The 19,009-nt window shown below is 36.9% G+C and overlaps 1 protein-coding gene across 7 annotated transcripts in view; it reads left to right on the top strand.

Annotated features, from left to right (window-relative positions):
* Agfg1 (ArfGAP with FG repeats 1) overlaps positions 1-16,960 on the top strand; it is a 46,799-nt gene extending 29,839 nt beyond the window's left edge. Inside the window, exons 6-13 of one of the 7 annotated variants that reach the window (XM_050161035.1) lie at positions 1,138-1,257; positions 3,107-3,316; positions 4,407-4,524; positions 6,862-6,935; positions 7,109-7,201; positions 13,730-13,888; positions 14,919-15,010; positions 15,559-16,960. In XM_050161035.1, coding sequence (XP_050016992.1) covers positions 1,138-1,257; positions 3,107-3,316; positions 4,407-4,524; positions 6,862-6,935; positions 7,109-7,201; positions 13,730-13,888; positions 14,919-15,010; positions 15,559-15,618 — 926 coding nt within the window. In that variant the 3' untranslated portion in view covers positions 15,619-16,960. Of the gene's footprint in view, positions 1-1,137; positions 1,258-3,106; positions 3,317-4,343; positions 4,525-6,858; positions 6,936-7,108; positions 7,202-13,729; positions 13,889-14,918; positions 15,011-15,558 lie in introns of all 7 variants that reach the window. The other 6 variants (XM_050161034.1, XM_050161032.1, XM_050161033.1 and 3 more) reach the window with 6 other exon arrangements.
* The last annotated feature ends 2,049 nt before the right edge of the window (positions 16,961-19,009 follow it).

Below are 19,009 nucleotides of genomic sequence, written 5' to 3'. Positions count from 1 at the left end.
TTACTCTCACACACAGTGTGTCTGTGGTTTGTTTTAATCAGTTTTTTTTTTTTTTTTAAGTATTCTTTGTAATTGAACTCCATTTTGGTTAGGTTTCTATAGGTTGTCCCATCATCTTTTTCTTTGTGATTTGTTAGAGAAAGTAGGTTATTTGTCTTGTGGATTCTGTGGTATCTGAACTTGTTAATTGCCCTCCTTTGATACGTTTAAAAATTCTTTCCTGTATTGCTTATAAAATTAGTAGCTGGATCTGGAGGCTCCATCAGTTGAGAATGTGTCTTTCTTACCAAGGATGGGGACTGCTAGGCAAGTTAGAGGCTTTAGTTTGTATGTTGGGGGGTGTGGCTAGGGTATTACTTAGGACTTATGAGACACATAAGTTAAAAAAAAAGCTACATAGTGAAGAACCTCTTTCTCAAAACTAAAAGCAGAACAAAAAAGTATTTTATTTATGTGATTAAACTATCTCTGTATCATTACTTTAGGCATTTAAATAACATTTAATAACTTTTCGGATTTGCCAAGCTCATTATCATTTTAAAGTGAGTTACTGGGCTACAAAGGTAGCTGAGTAAATTGTTTGCTGTATGAGCATAATGATCTCATTTTAGATTTTCAGCACACACATAACAAAAGCTGGGTACAGAGCCCAGCATTCGGGGCAAAGACTGGTGCTTCCTGTGACTCAGTGTCCTCGGCTTAGTGAGAAATCCTGCCTCAGGAGAATAAAGGTGGAGAGCCCTGGGGAAGACACCTGAAATCAGCCTCTGTCCTCTTTTCATGTACACATAAATAAATAAAACAAAAAAATCCAAATGGATTTCCTAGAATGTATCCAGTTTTAGTTACTAAAACAAATGTACTTAATGTTCTGAATTAGCATTTTTTTTAATTACTAGAGTATTTTCAAAGTGTATTGTGAACAAACCTATGGCTTTTACAAAGTGCTTTTGGAAATTTTGGATACTGTTTAGCATATATGACTAATTGGGTTAAAATATTAATTTTTAAATGGAATTCTCTTTAAAGTGAGTTGTATTGCATTGGCATTTTCATAAAATTCTTAAATTCATTTGTCATGTCTTTTCAGTTGTCGTTTTCATATTCATTAACATATGTTGTCCTTGCCATTTACAGCTCAGAATTCTGCAAATGCAGATTTTGCAAACTTTGATGCATTTGGACAGTCTAGTGGTTCGAGTAATTTTGGAGGTTTCCCCACAGCAAGTCACTCTCCTTTTCAGCCCCAAACTACAGGTAGAGCCTCTCCAGCATTGTGTTTAAGTGTTTGCTTTAAAAAACAGAACTTGCCAAATACAACTTTAAAAAACTAAATTCTCTAATGACCTAATTTTAAAGTAGTTAGTTCTATTTTACAAAGCTCTGGGGAAACCTGAAATCTTTGTTTCTCTGAACTCTTGGTCATTGTCTGTTGTCCAACACCCACCCTCCTCTTCCTGCACATGGTTCTTTCCGTCAAGTGAGGTTGTAAAGCAACAAAACTTTTGAAACACAGTGATAAAGGCTGATACTGTATCTTGTGATAGGGAAGCTAGTTGATAGCTTCCATAGAAATAAAAATAAGTTATTTTATAGGGCAGCAAACTTAAGAAAAGCATTTTAATGTTATTTATTCAGGTATAAATTATTAATCACTTTAATTAAATATGGAAATCGTTTTGTGCAGGAATTGGTTTTCAGGAACATTCTTCCATAAAGTATACTGTTTTCAGAAATTCATTGAACCCTTATTTAGCTTTTTGGCTGACTATTTTTCTTTCAAGTTTTAACTGTGTATGTGTTGTTTTAAAGTCTTTTCTTTCAATTTTCTTTTCTTCCCTTTCCCCTTTAACTTTCATCATTTACATAATTTCTGGCTGTCCAGCATTTAGAGTACTTTCATCTAGCTGCAGTTTTGGTGACTTTACTTCAGCTTTTCCTCTCCAGGCTGCCCACAGTAAGTTCTGTTGTCCAGTAGGCATCTTATTAATTTATATCCTTTTTGTGTTGTTTCATGTTTTTTCAGTTATGAAATTATCATTATTTTTAATGATAAGCCTTCATAAATTTGTGTTACCCTCTTTTATTAAACTCAGAGTTAAAGGCACAGTTTTTTATGAAAGTTGATCTAATAATTTGAAATAAAAATTTTCATAAAAATTAAAAATTTAATATTTTGTTTGCTATCTACTCATAATAGATCATTGTCTTGTAACATATCTATGCTAGTTTTAGCTGATTTTTTTTTAAAACTTAATTTTAAAATGGAGACTTGCTGTGCTGACCAGGTTGACGTTGAACTGGCAATCCTCCTGCCTCAGACTCCTGAGTAAGTCAGATTATAGGCATATGTCATTATGTCCAGTGTTCTTTGAAACAGCCAGAGTCCAATTCTTGAAGAAGATCAGTTTGTTTTGTTTTAGAATGTGAAAGAACTCATGCTGGTAGGTCTTTTGCATTTGGGTAACGACCTGTTGTGTTTAAAAGAATATCTGAATTGTGCCTTCCCTTAGTATGTCTAATGCTATTTTGACAGTTTAGGAAAAAAGAACTAATATCTCTGTAGTATTCAAAGCAAAGAATGAAAGGCACTACTGTAGTCTTTGATGAGTGCTTAGAAAAGTCTCTAGGACTGAGAACATACTTTAAGATTTAGGAGGCATTTTGTTATTGACTGATAGGTGAATTGTGCTTTATGTTGCAAAAAAATTACTGTCATAAACTTTAATTTTTATACTTTGAACTGCATAGTAGGACTTAGTTTTACTCTGAACATCAGGCTGCTGAATACACATTGGTTGTTGTGTAGAGTTATGTAATGGCTCACAGATTTTTTTTGTTTGTAAGCATTACTCGGGGTCTGTTGATGACCTCTCATGTGATGCTGCTGTCATTCCATGCCTCCGCTCCATCTCCATAGTAGATTCTGGTGTACTCTAGGGTGGACACTGTCAGGGCCTTAGAAAACCAAGTTTCATAATTTATAAGTCACATGATTATCAGTGTTTTTATAGGACACCTACCTTAAGCAGAAATGATCACAAGTAATCTACCAGTGAGATTGAGAGAAGCCTAGAAATTTCATGTTTTGTTTATTCTGTTACAGGTGGAAGTGCTGGATCAGTAAATGCTAATTTTGCTCATTTTGATAACTTCCCCAAATCCTCCAGTGCTGATTTTGGAACCTTCAGTACATCCCAGAGTCATCAGACAGCATCAACTGTTAGTAAAGTTTCAACAAACAAAGCTGGTTTACAGACAGCAGACAAATATGCGGCACTTGCTAATTTAGACAATATCTTCAGTGCTGGGCAAGGTATCCATGTGTAAACAAAGCAGATGCTAATTTGTCTAAATTACTTATGTTAAAACCTGAGGAGACAGTGCTTTTCTCACTTGTATAGAAGTTATGTGCACAGTGAATGTTTTGAGTAGGGTTGTAGGCACTTTTGCATGTAATATACCAGAAGACTGAAGATGTAGAAGTCAACTTAAACAATTATTTTCAAAAGAATAATTGAAAATAATGTATTTTTATTTTCAAAAACACGCTTTACTATTCTATGACTATAGTGCTATTTTATAATTTCAATCATATGTGCATTTTGAACTGTATTAATAACATTTTGGCATTTTGATGTCCCAACTCATTTTTTTTTTTTTGAGACAGGGTTTCTCTGTATAGCCCTGGCTGTCCTGGAACTCACTCTGTAGACCAGGCTGGCCTTGAACTTACAGAAACCTCCCCATTTTTTAAATTTTTTTTTTTTTTTTTTTGAGACAGGGTTTCTCTGTATAGCCCTGGCTGTCCTGGAACTCACTCTGTAGACCAGGCTGGCCTTGAACTTACAGAAACCTCCCCATTTTTTAAATATATTTTTGTAGTTAGTTTTGGCCTTTAGGTCAGTATTTCCCATGTAAAAATGTAAAGCTCGGTGAGAACAGTGGGGATGTGGCCTACACTGGATTCTGCATCTTGTTTTTCTCATCTCTAAACTGAGAGAGATCATACACTTGAATTCTGGGACTTAGATTTTGTGAATTGTTGTACACAAAGCATTTAGAGTACTGCCTAGCACAGGAAGCACTTAGTAAATATCTCTATTTTTTTATGGAAAATCCTGGAAGAATGGTACTATTGATAGATTATATACATTAGGTCCATCATATAAATTTATGTGTTAATTTGAACGAAACCATCTGTCTCAGAGTTCTTTAAATCTTGTTTAATGTTTAGATCACATCCATGTTGGGGTTACCTGTGTTTCATGGCAAATACGGTTGATGAACTGACAATATAATATTAAAGTTTTGGTGTAACTTTTTTGTTTGTTTGCCTTCAGGAGGTGATCAAGGGAGTGGTTTTGGGACCACGGGTAAAGCTCCTGTTGGTTCTGTGGTTTCAGTTCCCAGTCACTCAAGTGCATCTTCAGACAAGTACGCAGCACTAGCAGAGTTAGACAGCGTGTTCAGTTCTGCAGCCACCTCCAGTAATGCATACACGTCCACGAGTAACGCTAGCAGGTACAGCTTGTCTTAGTCAGCACCCCTGGCTTTGACCTTGGTCTCCATGTCTGAATAACAGTTAAAAGTGACCTTTGTAGGGTTGTAACTTAAAAATAATTGAGTAGTTTTTAGACTTAAATAGTTTTTAAGTTGAAATTGAATGTAACTTGCTGTTTAAAATGTAATTCTTGAGATTTTGCCATATACTTTTATCAAGTCTTAGAAAATATTAAATTCTTTTCACTCCTGGATGCTAAATGTACTTGAAAGAACACAAATTTCTAAGTGGACGATTACATATGGGTTGTACTCAGCAGTCAAGTTGCGTATGTCAGGGCATAGTGTTTGCAGTTTTAGTTTTTAGTCTGTTTGCACCAAACCCCACTGCTACAGTCAGTTCTCCAGCTCGTTATTGTCATTAGTATTGTAGACTGCACACGCACTGCTTTGCTCACACAGACCTGTGGAAAGGAGTTCCAAAGAGCAGGAAGACTACATGTTTAAAATATCTCCCTTGTGTTAAGTAAGGTTTTGTGAAGTCCAGGTTGGTTATGAGTTCATGGTCCTTTGTCTCCAGAGTACTTACAGGCATGTGCTTCTAAACCTAGAAGAGCGTTAGATTTTTAACAACTGTTAAAATTTATTGAGAGTGTACAGCATTCTCGTTATTTCTTTTGTTCCATATCTGTAGATATATCTGCTTTATTGCTATTACTATTTAGTTTATTTCCCTTTGACATCTTTCCTAGAGGGAAATTCTATTTGAGATAGGACAAATTGAATCCAAATAATAAAATTTGTCATTATTTTAGTTTGTTTCACTAGTATTGTCTGTTTTATTTTTAATAATAGTAATAAGGTATCCATAAGGCCTGGAAACATAGATAAAATCCATGTGATAAGTGGATTGTTGACATTGTATTGTGATTTATTAGTGGTTTACAAATGTGATCTGTTGTGTTTGAGTTATGTAAGACTCTTTACGGTATCTCTGAGTTCAGACCTCTTTTTTCATAATTCTGAGATGCTAAGTTTATTTTTCAGTGACTAACATTTATTTTGATAGTACACAAAATACAAGCAGGCAGGAAAGCCTTGCTGCAGAAATGCTAAGTTAGTATCATCAGATCACACCAGAGTAGACATTGTGTTTCTACACATAGCACTATTTTATTTCTGATTTTTAAAAAAATTTGTTTCTTTCTGTTGCCTGGGCTAGTGTTGTACTCATGATTCTTCCTCATCCTCTCAACTAACATGTGACACCATTTCTCTCTTTGCCTTATGAATAGTGTTCATTAGTTTTTCTAACTACTGTACTTGATAAAATTGTAGCATTTTCAGCTTACTAGTTTTCTATTAAATGCATTTTCTGTATGTTATCAAGTAGTTTGGATACATAGTAAAACATAATGGTCGTCTTAAAAAGAAATTTACTATTTTTAAGTTTTTGGATAAACCAGCCACTCAGTTTATGGTGGCTTGGATTTGAATATTTGTCAGATATTTTTATACAGTGTGATCACTGTAAAGACTGCCCCTTTTGTTGGGGTTAGTGCTCAAGATAGTACTTGCCCAGCATGCAGATCACTCTGGATTTGATTCCTGGAACCATGAATGGGCACAAAGGTGCATACCTTTATTGCCAGTACCTGTACTTAGAGGCAGAAAGATCAGAAGTTCAAGGTCATCCTGCATAACAGATTCCTGGCTGGCCTGCGTTTATAAAACCTTATCTCATAAAGGAAACAAAAATTGTTGAAATTAGATGTTAGAATTTTGGGGAATTTGTGCATTCTACCATAAACTTGAAAGTGAAGATACAGTGAACTTTGACTTTGTGGGGTGGAAAAAGTCCATTGATGGGTTTCGAGTTCCCCTTTTCAGGCTAGCCTTTAGGAAACTGCCAGTTTTGGTGTCATAGCAAAGAAAATTAAATGCTATTTATTACTTGTTGTTAAGTATGTGTATAAAATACATGTTCATTCTATACTTCAAACAGATGGTAATATATGCTTGGATTAGTAGACGTATACAAAAAACATTCTTTTTGCTTTGAAATTTTAGTAATAAAAATACTTAGGCTGGCATATAATTGAATCCAATCTTAGATGCATATTTTTTTAAATTATCCCTTTCTATATACTACTGATTGACAGAGACGGCATATGTAAACATTTTTGTTACTGGAATTTCAGTAGTTTTTATAATGTAAACTCATCTTGAGTTACAAATGAAAACGACAGTGATGTTTAGAACAGTTAATTTTATGTGTTTCTACATCTTGTGTCCACCTTGTAGGTAGATGACCTTACATCCTTATTGAATGCTGACTCTTGATCTTCTTTTCAGCAGTGTTTTTGGAACCGTGCCTGTGGGTGCTTCTGCTCAGACACAACCTGCTTCAAGTGGGCCTGCTCCATTTGGGGGTATGTGCTTTTCATAGAGAATGTTTTTAGGGGTGCTGGGAATATAGTAAGAGAGCAGCATTTTATTATCAAAATGTTCACATTTCTGTTTTGAAAAATATAGTGAAGAAAGTTTTAAAATCTTGAGTACAAAGTATTAGGATTTTATAGCATATTTTATACTTTTTTAAAAGCTACGCCTTCTACGAATCCATTTGTTGCTGCTACTGGTCCTTCTGCGGCATCGTCTACAAACCCATTTCAGACCAATGCCAGAGGAGCAACAGGTAAGAAAAAGACAGATCAAGGAACCATAACCATGGGGGAAGGAGTTTATTATTTATTTGTTTATTATAAAGCATACCTAAACAAAAGGCCTCTTTCTACTGAAGCACAGTGCAAGAAAGGGTAGGTGCGTGTGTTCAGAAACACAAGATGGCAGGCAGCTGGGTGTGGTGACATGTATCTTTCATCCCAGTACTTAGAAGACTGAGGCAGGAGAATAGTGAGTGTGAGGCCAGCCTGAGTCACATGCAGAGACATTGTTTAATGGGTGATCGTGGCAAACACCTTTAATCCCAGCACTCGGGAGTCCTAGGCCAGCATAGTCTACAGAGCTAGTTCCAGATCAGCCAGAGTTATAGAGAAACCCTGTCTGAAAAAATGAAAGGTTAATAAGAAAGAAAGAAAGAAAGAAAGAAAGAAAGAAAGAAAGAAAGAAAGAAGGAAGAAAGGAAGGCCTGGTCTAAAAAAACAAAGACAAATGCTACTGAAAATTTATAAAATTTAGGAATTTAACAGTCCCAGGGGGCCTGAGATGTTATGTTTCAACCCTTTTGCTCCAAATTTTGGTTTTTCAGATAAGGAAGGTCAAATGGGGGCAGAAGAACTTGATTGATAACAGTAGTCCAGCTTGTATGGTGCCAGAATGGCTACCAATCATTCAATATTAATAAAACATTTTATAAAAACACTAGGAGATTATATCAGATGAGTAAATTTTGTTATATTAACTCTAATATCTCTTGCCTCTTTTCAGGGTTCCTATTTTATGTTACTTTGCTTTTTGTGTTTTATAAGATCATGCTAGCATCCTCCTGCATCCTAGGTGTGCACTCTTCCAACTGAACTATACCACTCTTCATTTTAGAGTTCAGTACTTGAACATTTTATCATTCACTACTTTGTTTATCCTCTCACCTTTTTTTTTTTCTACACTTGTTTCACACCCAAGCCAGTCACATCATTCTTGCATTTCTTCCAGTGTTGTCTTGCTGCCATGGCCTGGCAAGGCACACCAGTAGGTGTAATGGTGTGACTAGCTGTCATTTACTCTATCCAGAGCTTTGTTTCTATGTGTTTCAGAGCAAGATTGGAACCAGAGCTTTAACACCAATTAATTACAGCAAATGTTGATTTGAAGTTTTAAGAGTATATCATTATAACTTATCTAATCGTTAAGAATAAATAATTATGATAAATATCTTTATGGTCTCAAGACTAAGAATTATCAAAGTCGAACTAGCATGGTAGTATTTGTCTGTAGCCCAGCAGTGAGGGTCAGAGGAAGATGAGGAGTAGAGGCCAGTCTGGACCACCACAGGGAGAATCTATCTATACAAAGAAGCAAAAATTAGAAATTTTGATACCAGAAATTTTCTTTTACACAAACTCCTTAGTCATAATTTAAGTACTTGGAATTTTTATCAGATAATTTTTTTAAAAAATGGTTTTTTCAGGGTCTGGTGCAGTGGCCTGATGTGTAAAGGTATCTATCTCTTCATAATCCCTCATGGCCTGGAGCTCACATGGTGGAAGGAGAACCAACTGCCCTAATGTGTGCTGTGTTAAAGTTGCCACAATACATTGTGTAGCTTATAAAGATGCCAAAGAGGAGTTGCCGATTGCATCTTGTGTGAGAGTGTACTAACATAGCTCCAGTTAAATGCTGTGCTTAGCATTGCAGTCTGAGCAGTGCTTCCTGGACAGCTAGGGTGTTTGAGGTCAGATGCTGTAAATCGTGTGTGTGTGTTTGTGTGTGTGTGTGTGTGCGCGCGCTGTGTGTACTTCAGAGTTAGGGGAACCTCCTACTGCCTTTGAATATGAAAGCATTTTAAACGGTAAGATTATATATAAAATCTACAAGGAATATAAGCAATATTTATTTAATTTTGAAGTTTATCAGAAAGAAAATACTATATCTACAAATTTATTTCAGAATAATTTTTGTTTTTTTTTTGTTTTGTTGCCTTTTTTTTTTTTAAAGATAAGGTTTTACTGTGGATCCCTCACTATCCTAGAACTTGGTTTGTAGATCAGACTGGCCTTGAACTCAAAAGAACTCTGCCTGCCTTTGCCTTCTGAATTCTGGATTAAAGGCATGCACCACCATTTCTGGCTATTTTCAAAGTAATGTTTACATTCTGAGGTGTTTGGAATATATCACATGGCCTGTCCTCCTTCGGTCATTATCAGTTGAGTAATCTGCAGTGCTCTGGAGCTACACCGGCCTTAGGAATTCCCAGGCTATGCATCACTTGGACTCCTCGAGGACTCTTTCTTTCCTCTCAACTGTGTTAACCCTGTGAAGTATTCTTCTGAGATAGCTTTGGAAGAACAGTGTGTGACAGACAGTTCTATGCTCTTGAAGATTAAGTACCAACCTACACTGCCAACTCTGTTTCAGACTAAAGTATGGTGGTGGTTAATACTGGTTAGCCGTCACCTTTGACTGAGAAGTTTTAAGATAGTTTTTTAGAGAGAAATTGGAGTAGATGTGGGGGTGGGGCACTGTGACTGTCCTATAGCATTTGTCTGGAGGTCAGAAAACAGCTTTGGGGATCAGTTCTGTCATTGTGGGGCTTAGGGATTAAACTCAGGCTTCAGGCTTATGCAGTGAACACTTTTATCTGCTGAACCATATTACTGGTCTTGAGAAGTTTTAAAAACAGTATTCAGTGGGAAAGAGTTCTGTGCCTTAGTAATAATTGCATAGGAGAATTGCGGAGAAAGCAGAGTTTAGCAAGCATTACTGAGGCAAGACTAGTTGAAGCCTTTAGATTTCTGAGAGCTAAATGTGTTGTCCAAACTTTTTATCACAGAACGCTTTTCTTTTCAGCCTTTTTTTGACTTTAAAGATGTGTGTGTGTGTGTGTGTGTGTGTGTGTGTGTGTGTGTGTGTGCACATGTGTACATGCATCCATACTCACACAGGTATGTTCAAAAAGCGAGAGGAAAACACTGGAAGAACGCCATCTATGTCCTTAGACAGAGTCTCCCAATGGCCTGGAGTTCACTGATTAGGCTAACTCTCTAACCTACAAGCCATAGGGATTCTTGTGTTTATGCTTTCTTGGTCTGGGATTATAGGCCTGTAATATCTGATAATATCCACATGGATTTTATCATGGAATCTGGGATTGAACTTGAGACTTCATGCTTGTAGGAGCTTTACCAGTTAGTTGTACCATACCTGCAGCCCCCATAATAACATCTGTTTAAATTGGCAAGAAAAATTTTTTCTTGCTTTCCATGTATTAATTCACTGCTATGCTTACTCCGGTAGCAGCCTTGTGAAGCACATGGGTCCCATTGTCTATCCTTCCATCGTCCCCTTTGCAGACGTGTATACCGACGTTTATATTAGTTCAAACATAATAGGGGAAGAAAGTGGCAGAACCAGAACTCAAGAGTTGTTCTCTTCTGTCATCCAGTGACAGATTTGGGTACTCTAAAAAGTGTTCCAGTCTAGAATATGTAGAAATATATTTTAGAAATAACCCTGATCCACATATTAAACAATGCCAGAACAGAGCTTTAGAACTGAGTAAACTGAGTCTCTCTTGTGTACATGCAGTTCTGCCCTCCTGCATACCAGGTGAGTTGTACACAACATGCGTCTCACCAATCAGTCAATCATGATGCTTTAAGCAGACCAAAGGTGCTAGACTCACTTTCTCATTTTGTATGTTTAATGATTTTTCTCCTCATAATTCATAACTCATTTAAGTTATTTTTAGGTACTTCTAGATAATATCTTGATTTTTAAAGAAAACATTCTTGCCGGGTGGTCACGCCTTTAATCCCAGCACTCAGTAGGCAGAAGCAGGCGGATCTCTGTGAGTTCAAGGCCAGCCTTCCAGGACAGGAACCAAAAACTACTGAGAAACCCTGTCTTGAAAATCCAAAAAAAAAAGAAACATTTTTGTGTTATTCTGTCCAAGACTTGGTTTTCGGATGTGTCTCATGCTGCTCTGTGTGTGTGTGTGTGTGTGTGTGTGTGTGTGTGTGTGTGTGTGTGTGTGTTGAAATAAGGTTTCGTGTAGCCTAGGCTGGCCCTGAACTTACTTTGTAGCTGAGGCTGTCCTTTGAGCTACTCATTTTCCTGCTTCCACCTTTAAACTGTTGTCAGGATTTCAAATGTATGCCCTCATGCCTGGCTCTCACTGTGCCATTTTTAAGGTTATAGTTATATCTTCACATGATAAAACAGAGCTAAAATTACTTTTGTTTTGAGACAGTCCCACTGTGCAGGCCTGGTAGGTCTGGAATTCATTATGTAGGATAAGGCTGGCCTCAAATTCAAGGGTAATCCCCCTCCCCATGCTGGAATTAAAAGTATAGACTGCTGTACTCAGCTGTGAAGGATTATTTTTAAGAATATATTTCATCAGTTTTTCTTCACTTGGTATTTATTGTTCTAAACTGTTAAAAATGACATATTAAAATATGAATATAATTGAATGAGAGTTCTCTTTTTGTGGGTGAGTTTCTGTTGTATATTCCTGTGACACCCAGTGGGCAACACTGTGTTCTAACTCTAGAGCTCTTTAATGAAACCAGTTAACTTTTACTTTAACAGTAACTGTATATAACTTAATTGACCTTGGTCTCTTTATGGCTTCCCATAAGGCCTTTCTGGAGCAATGCATTCTCAAGTATTCCCTCACGCTCATTTTGGTAGGTGGCCACAACTAGATTTCTGTGGCAATTTGTCTAGCTGCTTGTGGAAGCTTCTGCTAGTGTTTTGGATCCTTGCATGTGAATTTTAGTTATTTCCATGTTTTAATATGGAGTGGGCATGGATGTGTGGCATCAAGGTCATGTTGTATTAAAACTAACATGAAAATCCTATGTAATGATTTATATTTTAATACTGAAAAGCATTATTGCTTACCTCCATGGTCACACTAGAATGTTAATAGCTATTTTGATTATTTTAATTACGTTTAAATTCTTAGTACTTTTAAGTGATACCTTTTGATGTACCAAATCATTTTCCTGCTTTTTCTCCTGGAGTTGGTTTTGCCTAACTGTCCAAGCTTTGCTTTGAGTGCTTTCAGCAGTGACTTGTCAGTTGCTTCAGTGCATCTGTCTGCAGTGAAACCTCTTGTCTCCCGCAGTGTGCTTAGGCTTTCCTCCGTTCACTTGCTTCCCAGTAGCCTGTTCTTCTCCCTTTCTTTTCTTTTCCTCCCTCGCTGCCAAGTAGTAAAGAAATTAAAAAGAAAAGAAACTGTCTGTAGTCTAATTAGGTTCATTGAGCAAATTCACATTGTCAAACATTAGGATTGCTGTGAGTAACAAACTTTTCAGTGTGTTTGGTTTTTTGGTAAGAACATCTTGTGGAGTGTTTTTAGTATTCAATTTCTTCACCTTGAATCAGTCACCTTTGAAATCAGGAAATTCAATAAATTAATAGGCTTTTACAGTATTTCATTGTATCCTTCAGCAGTAGTGTACAGTTAAAGCACATTGCTGTCACGTATTTCACTGAGTCCCTCCCTGTAACGAGCATGTTGTCGGCTCATGGGAAGATGCTTTTTTATGTATTTCCTGCCAGTTACTCACATAGTGTTCTGCTGTTGCACATCTTTTAAGTGAGAGTTTGTTCATAAATGTCCTTGCTTATGTAAATAGGGCATGATGTAGGCATGCCACATTAACATTGGTGATTTCCACATGGATTCCAGCTCATGCTCTACCCACCAGCACAGCAAGCCAAGGAGGAGCTAGTAATGTGGACACGGGACCATGTGCCTGTTAGTCTTCCATCTCTTCTAAAAATGCCCTTTGTACTTCTTTTCCAGTCTTCATACATTTACACCAACTTCTGCAGCTCAGTAATCCCAGATATCCTCCAATCACTTCCAGAGTTTGAAATGGGAATGTAGAAGTATATGTTTCTATGTATGTGTATGTATACATATGTAAGACTGTATATAGGCACACATACATAATTAGTAGGAACTTACTATAATAACATTAATGTTTTAAATAGAATTCCTTTCTTTGTCTTTGGCTGTAGTTATAAAAACCAGTTTTGAATGCCCTGCCTTACCCTAGTTGTCCTATAAATTGTCTATTTTTAATGAACTCTTTTGAAGAGGTCTTAAATTTTTTTTTCTCCAGAATCATGAACCCTTAGTAATTAATGTTTGGTTGTTTTTTTAAATTAGACATAGGAGAACAGCCTCAAATCCAGGATGTATAATCCTATACACATCACAGTATGACTGTCTTCTCGAGTCAGGCTATTATTTGGCTTTAGGTAATTGCTTAGGGAAGTTTTTTTGGGGGTGGGGGTGGATTTCAAATGATAGCGTTTGTACTTTCTTCCTGGTCACTGCATTTTCAGAACAGAAATTCTTAGGTTATGTTATAGTTGCAGTAGACAGTGTTATTCTATACTTACTGTGTCAGGATTTGGGGCTTTCAGATGCCCTTAATATGTGTCTTAGTGTTTTCAAGGTAAGTGTTGCGTGTTCCACGCTGTTAACTGCTGTGTGTCTCTGACCTGTTCTTTTTTCTTTTGCCAGCGGCTACCTTTGGCACCGCATCCATGAGTATGCCAGCAGGATTTGGCACTCCTGCCCAGTACAGTCTCCCCACCAGCTTTAGTGGCAGTTTCCAGCAGCCCGCCTTCCCAGCCCACGCAGCTTTCCCTCAGCAGCCAGCTTTCTCTCAACAGCCCAATGGTAAGCTTTAACGTTTGGTTGTCTGTCTACAGGATGTAGACGGTGCTCTTTACACAGTGTGGTGTTAAGTGCTTGAGACTATCTTACGATTGCCATAGTCTTGTGCACTGAGTGTTAACTACAGAAGAGAGTCTTTCGGAGTTCAGGCCATACGTGTGAAGGTTTTATTGTGGTTTTGTAAATTTCCTTGACCGTATGTTAGGAAACATCAGTGACTGTAAAGCTCTTCTTGGAATCACCTATGTCTTTGTCTTATAACTCCATCTTGTGTTCTCATGTATTTCTTGATTGAAATGGAGATTATATTTTTTTGAAGAATGGTTGCTGCTGTGCCTTTTTGGTATAGGTGTATGCTGTAGATGAACACTTTTTTTCTTCTTTGGTTTTTCGAGACAGGGGGTTTCTCTGTGGCTTTGGAGCCTGTCCTGGAACTAGCTCCTGTAGACCAGGCTGGCCTCAAACTCACAGAGACCCGCCTGTCTCTGCCTCCCGAGTGCTGGGATTAAAGGCGTGCGCCAAGTAGGTGACAGTGGTGCCCTTTTTATAACAGGCTAGGAGATTATTCAGCCTTTCTTACCTAGTTTCTTACTTGCTGAAGTTTGAAATCCATACATTTCAAAAATGTCCTCGGATCTCAGACATTATATAGTAGTTAGGAAATACATAGCATAGAATAGTCATAAGTGATAACTTGTTTCATAAGATATACTGTGGTATTGTGTAGAATCTATCGACTTGTGCACATGACCCCTCTCATAGTCACACACTCATCAATCAGCTAGCTCCTTTGAAGGTCAGTGACCTACTCTGGGCTGAGTTAGATTGTTTTCAGAGCTCTGAGGCTCTTGATACCTGCCATAGAATGCTTGTCTTTGGTGTCCAAAAAGACATGAGACCTAATTTTGCATTTCAGTTTGTCATCTGGGAAGAATTTATATAAAACTAGGACTGTCTTGGTGGCAGTGTAGCTTGTAACTGATGTGTTTTGTGTTTTTTTTTTTTTTGTTTGTTTGTTTGTTTTTTAAATAAGGTGCAGGTTTTGCAACTTTCGGACAGACAAAACCTGTGGTAACCCCTTTTGGTCAAGTTGCAGCTGCTGGAGTGTCTAGTAATCCTTTTATGGTGAGTGAATTTTAGCTTTAAAACACCTTAAAAATAAGTTATATTTTATTTTTAAACTAGAGAAAACAGAACGTGACTATTCCTGCATACAACTTAGTGCTTTGTTAATATGGTGTTCTAGATTATGTATGGCCCTTGGAATGTCTGTAAGAAATTATGGACAGCAGATTAGCTGTTTTATAATGTGAAATGCATGCACTCTAGTCAGAATTATACTCGGGGAATCCATTGGATTTAAGGGAAAGCATCTTAAGAACAAGATGTTTTTTAGATTTGAACTGAGAAGTACTCCTGTTAGGCGCCAGGTCCCTTTTAGGCACTGTTGAAGCTCTGCATATGTGACGTGAGCCCACGTGAAAGGACGGGGATCTGGAACAAGTGATAGGTGAATTTATACTTTGTTGGCAGCAACAGTGATGAATAAGTGATGTCAATTAAAAATTCTTAATAAAAATTTGAATGAAGTTATAAATTTAAGTACAATTTAATGCTTTCATCTCCTACAAACATCATTTCTGTTTATTTTGTCCGTGTGTTTTTTCCAATAGACTGGTGCACCAACAGGACAATTTCCAACAGGAAGCTCATCAACCAATCCTTTCTTATAGCCTTATATAGACACTGTACTGGAACGAACTTTTATGTGATCATATTACATCTCTCCGCCTCTTGCCCTGTTGTCTTGTTTCACTGATCTTAGCTTTAAACACGAGAGAAGTCTTTGAAAAGCCTGCATTATGTATTAAACACCAGGTAATACGTGCAAAACAGGGGGCTCAGCAACAACTTTTCACTTGTGAATTGGCAGGAAAAGGTAGCGGCATCATGTATGTTAAAAATTGGCTAATATTAAGTTATTGCAGATCCCACATTCATTATGCTGCAGTACTGTACATACTTTTCTTAGAAATTAGCTATTTGTGCATATCAGTATTTGTAACTTTAACACATTGTTATGTGAGAAATGTTACTGAGGAAATAGATCAGCCACTTTTAAGGTGCTGTCATATATCTTGGAATGAATGACTAAAATCATTTGAAGCATCGCTTCTGAAAAGTTCAAAGTCAAAATTGGAAGGTTTTATTCATTCTTGAATTTTTCCTTCTGAAGAGCTCTTCTATTTATACACGGCTAAATTCTTTAAAGATGTGGAGGACACCTGTCTGCAGAATAAAGCTGATCATGTTTTGCTACAGTTTGCAGGTGAACAAAATAAATATTAGAAAATATGCTATTGTTTTTGTGTTTTTGCTGCAATGCCTTTACCAAAGTGGCCTTAAATAATGAGTAGTGAGTTGAGAACATCTTGAATTCTTAAAGACTTCTAGTGACTAACTTTTTTTAAAAGGCCATTTAGAAAATTTATTAAAACTACTAGGACTGCTATATTCAGGACTGCGACAGTAGAAAAGCATTTAAATGTAGCTTGTCAGATTCACCATGCTACTTCTGATTTCTCTGCAACTTCTTAATTTTGTGAAATTTGTAAATATGGAGATTTTGCATGTATGTGTATTTACAAATATTTTTTAAAAATCTTGAATTCTCAGACTGCAAAAGGCCTATTTTACCTATTTTTTTCTGTTCTCCATTTTAATTGTCGTTGAATGTATTGGAAGCAGACATGCATTGACTGTGACATGATGGCACCTGAGTTCCTCTCCCGCCTCCCCCATTTTCTAGATGACTGATAACTATCTATAGAACATTTGTTTGTTTGTTTTGGAGTAAAGCAACAGGAACCCAATGTTACCTTAAAGTGATGAAATACTTCGTGTAAAAAGGTAGCAATACTAAGTTTAGTTTATCTTTTTGTTAATATTCAAATGAACTTGTTTAATTATTTATATGTAGTAATGCCTTGTTCATCCCAAGATAATCTGGCTCTCTCATCAAAACGAAACACAACTAAGAGAACTGAAATCATTAAAAAAAATGCTTTGAAAACACCCCTAAGTCATGATTCTGTATGTAGAACATACATGTTTCTTTGAATGTGAGAGTTTAATATTTTGATGTACTGGCCCATAGCATATTTGTGTTGATGAAAGGAAGGAGTCCAAAGCGAGGATGAAGAGCATGCACTGCCAAAGTCCGTAGGAACAGCGGTATTAGTACATCTGGTGATGACTGTGCATCCAAAAAGCTAAAATTGCATACACAGTATGTAATGCCTGTAGCAAAATTTTAGGTGATGTAAGCATCAGTCTGCTCAGACATTTTTTATTCATATTGGATGCATTCGCAGTGGTGGTTGTTACTGTCATGCTTAAGTCTGGGGTTTACTTGGGCTGCAGTCTGCTGCTCTTCTTACCAGAAGGTGTGATTTATATGTAGTAGACAAAGGACATCCCCAAGTCTCAGCCCTTTCTGAGCACCCTGCCCCTGCGACTCCCGTTACCACTGCTCAGGCTCAGCTACACTTTGGGCATAGTCTTGAGTTCTTTGTACATTTTGGGGTCTTCATCTATTTTCCTGGAAGGAGAATTTGAATGTCTTTAACTGTTTGAGACTGTATTAGATTCAAATCAATTCATATGTACAAAAGTTAGACTATTTAATTGTAGGCCATTACCCAGACAGCCCATCAGGCTTCCCATCTATTAAGTAAATTAAACAGTTGTTATCAAAGTAGTTTTAAAGACTTTATTTTTTCCTAGTAGATCTTGAGATTTGTAATTAAATGGGGAACCTGTATTACTGACTTTTAGTGAGTGCTCATAAACAAAATATAAAATCTTAGATTCAGAATAGCTTCAGTGTTAAAGTGGGCTCTCTCATTATCTTTCTCTTAAAAATCTTTTAGATTTAAGTTTGTTTTGCTTCTAGTTTAGTTACTGTCTTGAGCATGTGAAGGACAGTGCTCATCCCTTCTGCTTGAAACACGTTTCCTGTTCTGTCTTTGATCAGAAATGAATTTGTCTTTTAGGGTGGCAAAAACTGTGTTTAAAAACGTTTTTATGACGCAGGGAATGTTTTACTTTAGATTCTTTTGAAAATAGAGGACAGGTTGTCATTTTCTTCCATAAAATAATTTGTTTTGTAAATAGGACACCCCTTATCTGGGAGGTGCTTTGTTAGTAGTCGTTCTTGCCAGTCGCAAAGTTGGGAGCATTTCTGAAACATGTTTTATGTTTATAGTTTTTATAACTGTTAAGATCCCCCAAAGAGCTTTTGTTTATGAAACTTGAATTTTACATGAGTTGTATTGCAAATCAGTACAGAGGAATTTCTAGAACGTAACTTTTAAATATAGTTGTAATAGTCCTGTTACTTGTGAACCTAGATATTTGGTGTAAAATAACTTTTCCAAAATGAAGACAAACACTGTTTTGCCACCTTTTCGGTGTCAGGCTAAGTAGAACCTGAGATCCTCATGCCTTTTATGTTCAGACTCTCCATCTCACGGCAGAAAAGAACTGGAAGCTGCACTGTGCGTGTGGAATTCAGGTGGTGAGAAAGGCGCGCACCATCTTAGAACTAGAGCAAAAGCAGTGAGACCTGGGGCAGCTCTTCTCAGGGCCCCAGAGAACATTTTGAGAACACGGCACTTAAATGTGATGAGACCTTGCCCCATCTGAACTTCAAGGGGTTGTTTGGGAAAAGGTGAAATTCCAGTTGAAATCTTAAACTGTTTAGCATTATTAACTACTTTAACTAAATAGCGGTGATATTGTGGGTGTGGAGTTTTAACACCCTTTCATATATCAGGTGCTCACTGAGTAGTTTCCTTCTCTCAGCTCATGTAATGGAGTCTACAAGACAACAGGTAAGCTAGTTACAGCTCTTATTCTTGGGAGAAGGTACTGTTGGATTAAATTGTGCTTTCTTATTTAGATGTGGCTAGATTCTCTTTATTTTGAAATTTAAGTTACTTCCTGTATTTCTCAAAGTGTTTAAATCATTTAACATGAATTTTTTTATACTTTGATAAACTAAGTACCATTTGCTCTGTAGAGTCTGTTTTGTTTGTTTTTGTTCTTTTCTGACAGGGTCTC

The sequence above is a fragment of the Alexandromys fortis genome, unplaced genomic scaffold (assembly GCF_014885135.2).
Source record: "Alexandromys fortis isolate MF-2015 unplaced genomic scaffold, M_Fortis_MF-2015_v1.1 scaffold_98, whole genome shotgun sequence".
Lineage (NCBI taxonomy): Eukaryota > Metazoa > Chordata > Mammalia > Rodentia > Cricetidae > Alexandromys > Alexandromys fortis.
This window is presented reverse-complemented; position numbering and strand designations above follow the sequence as displayed.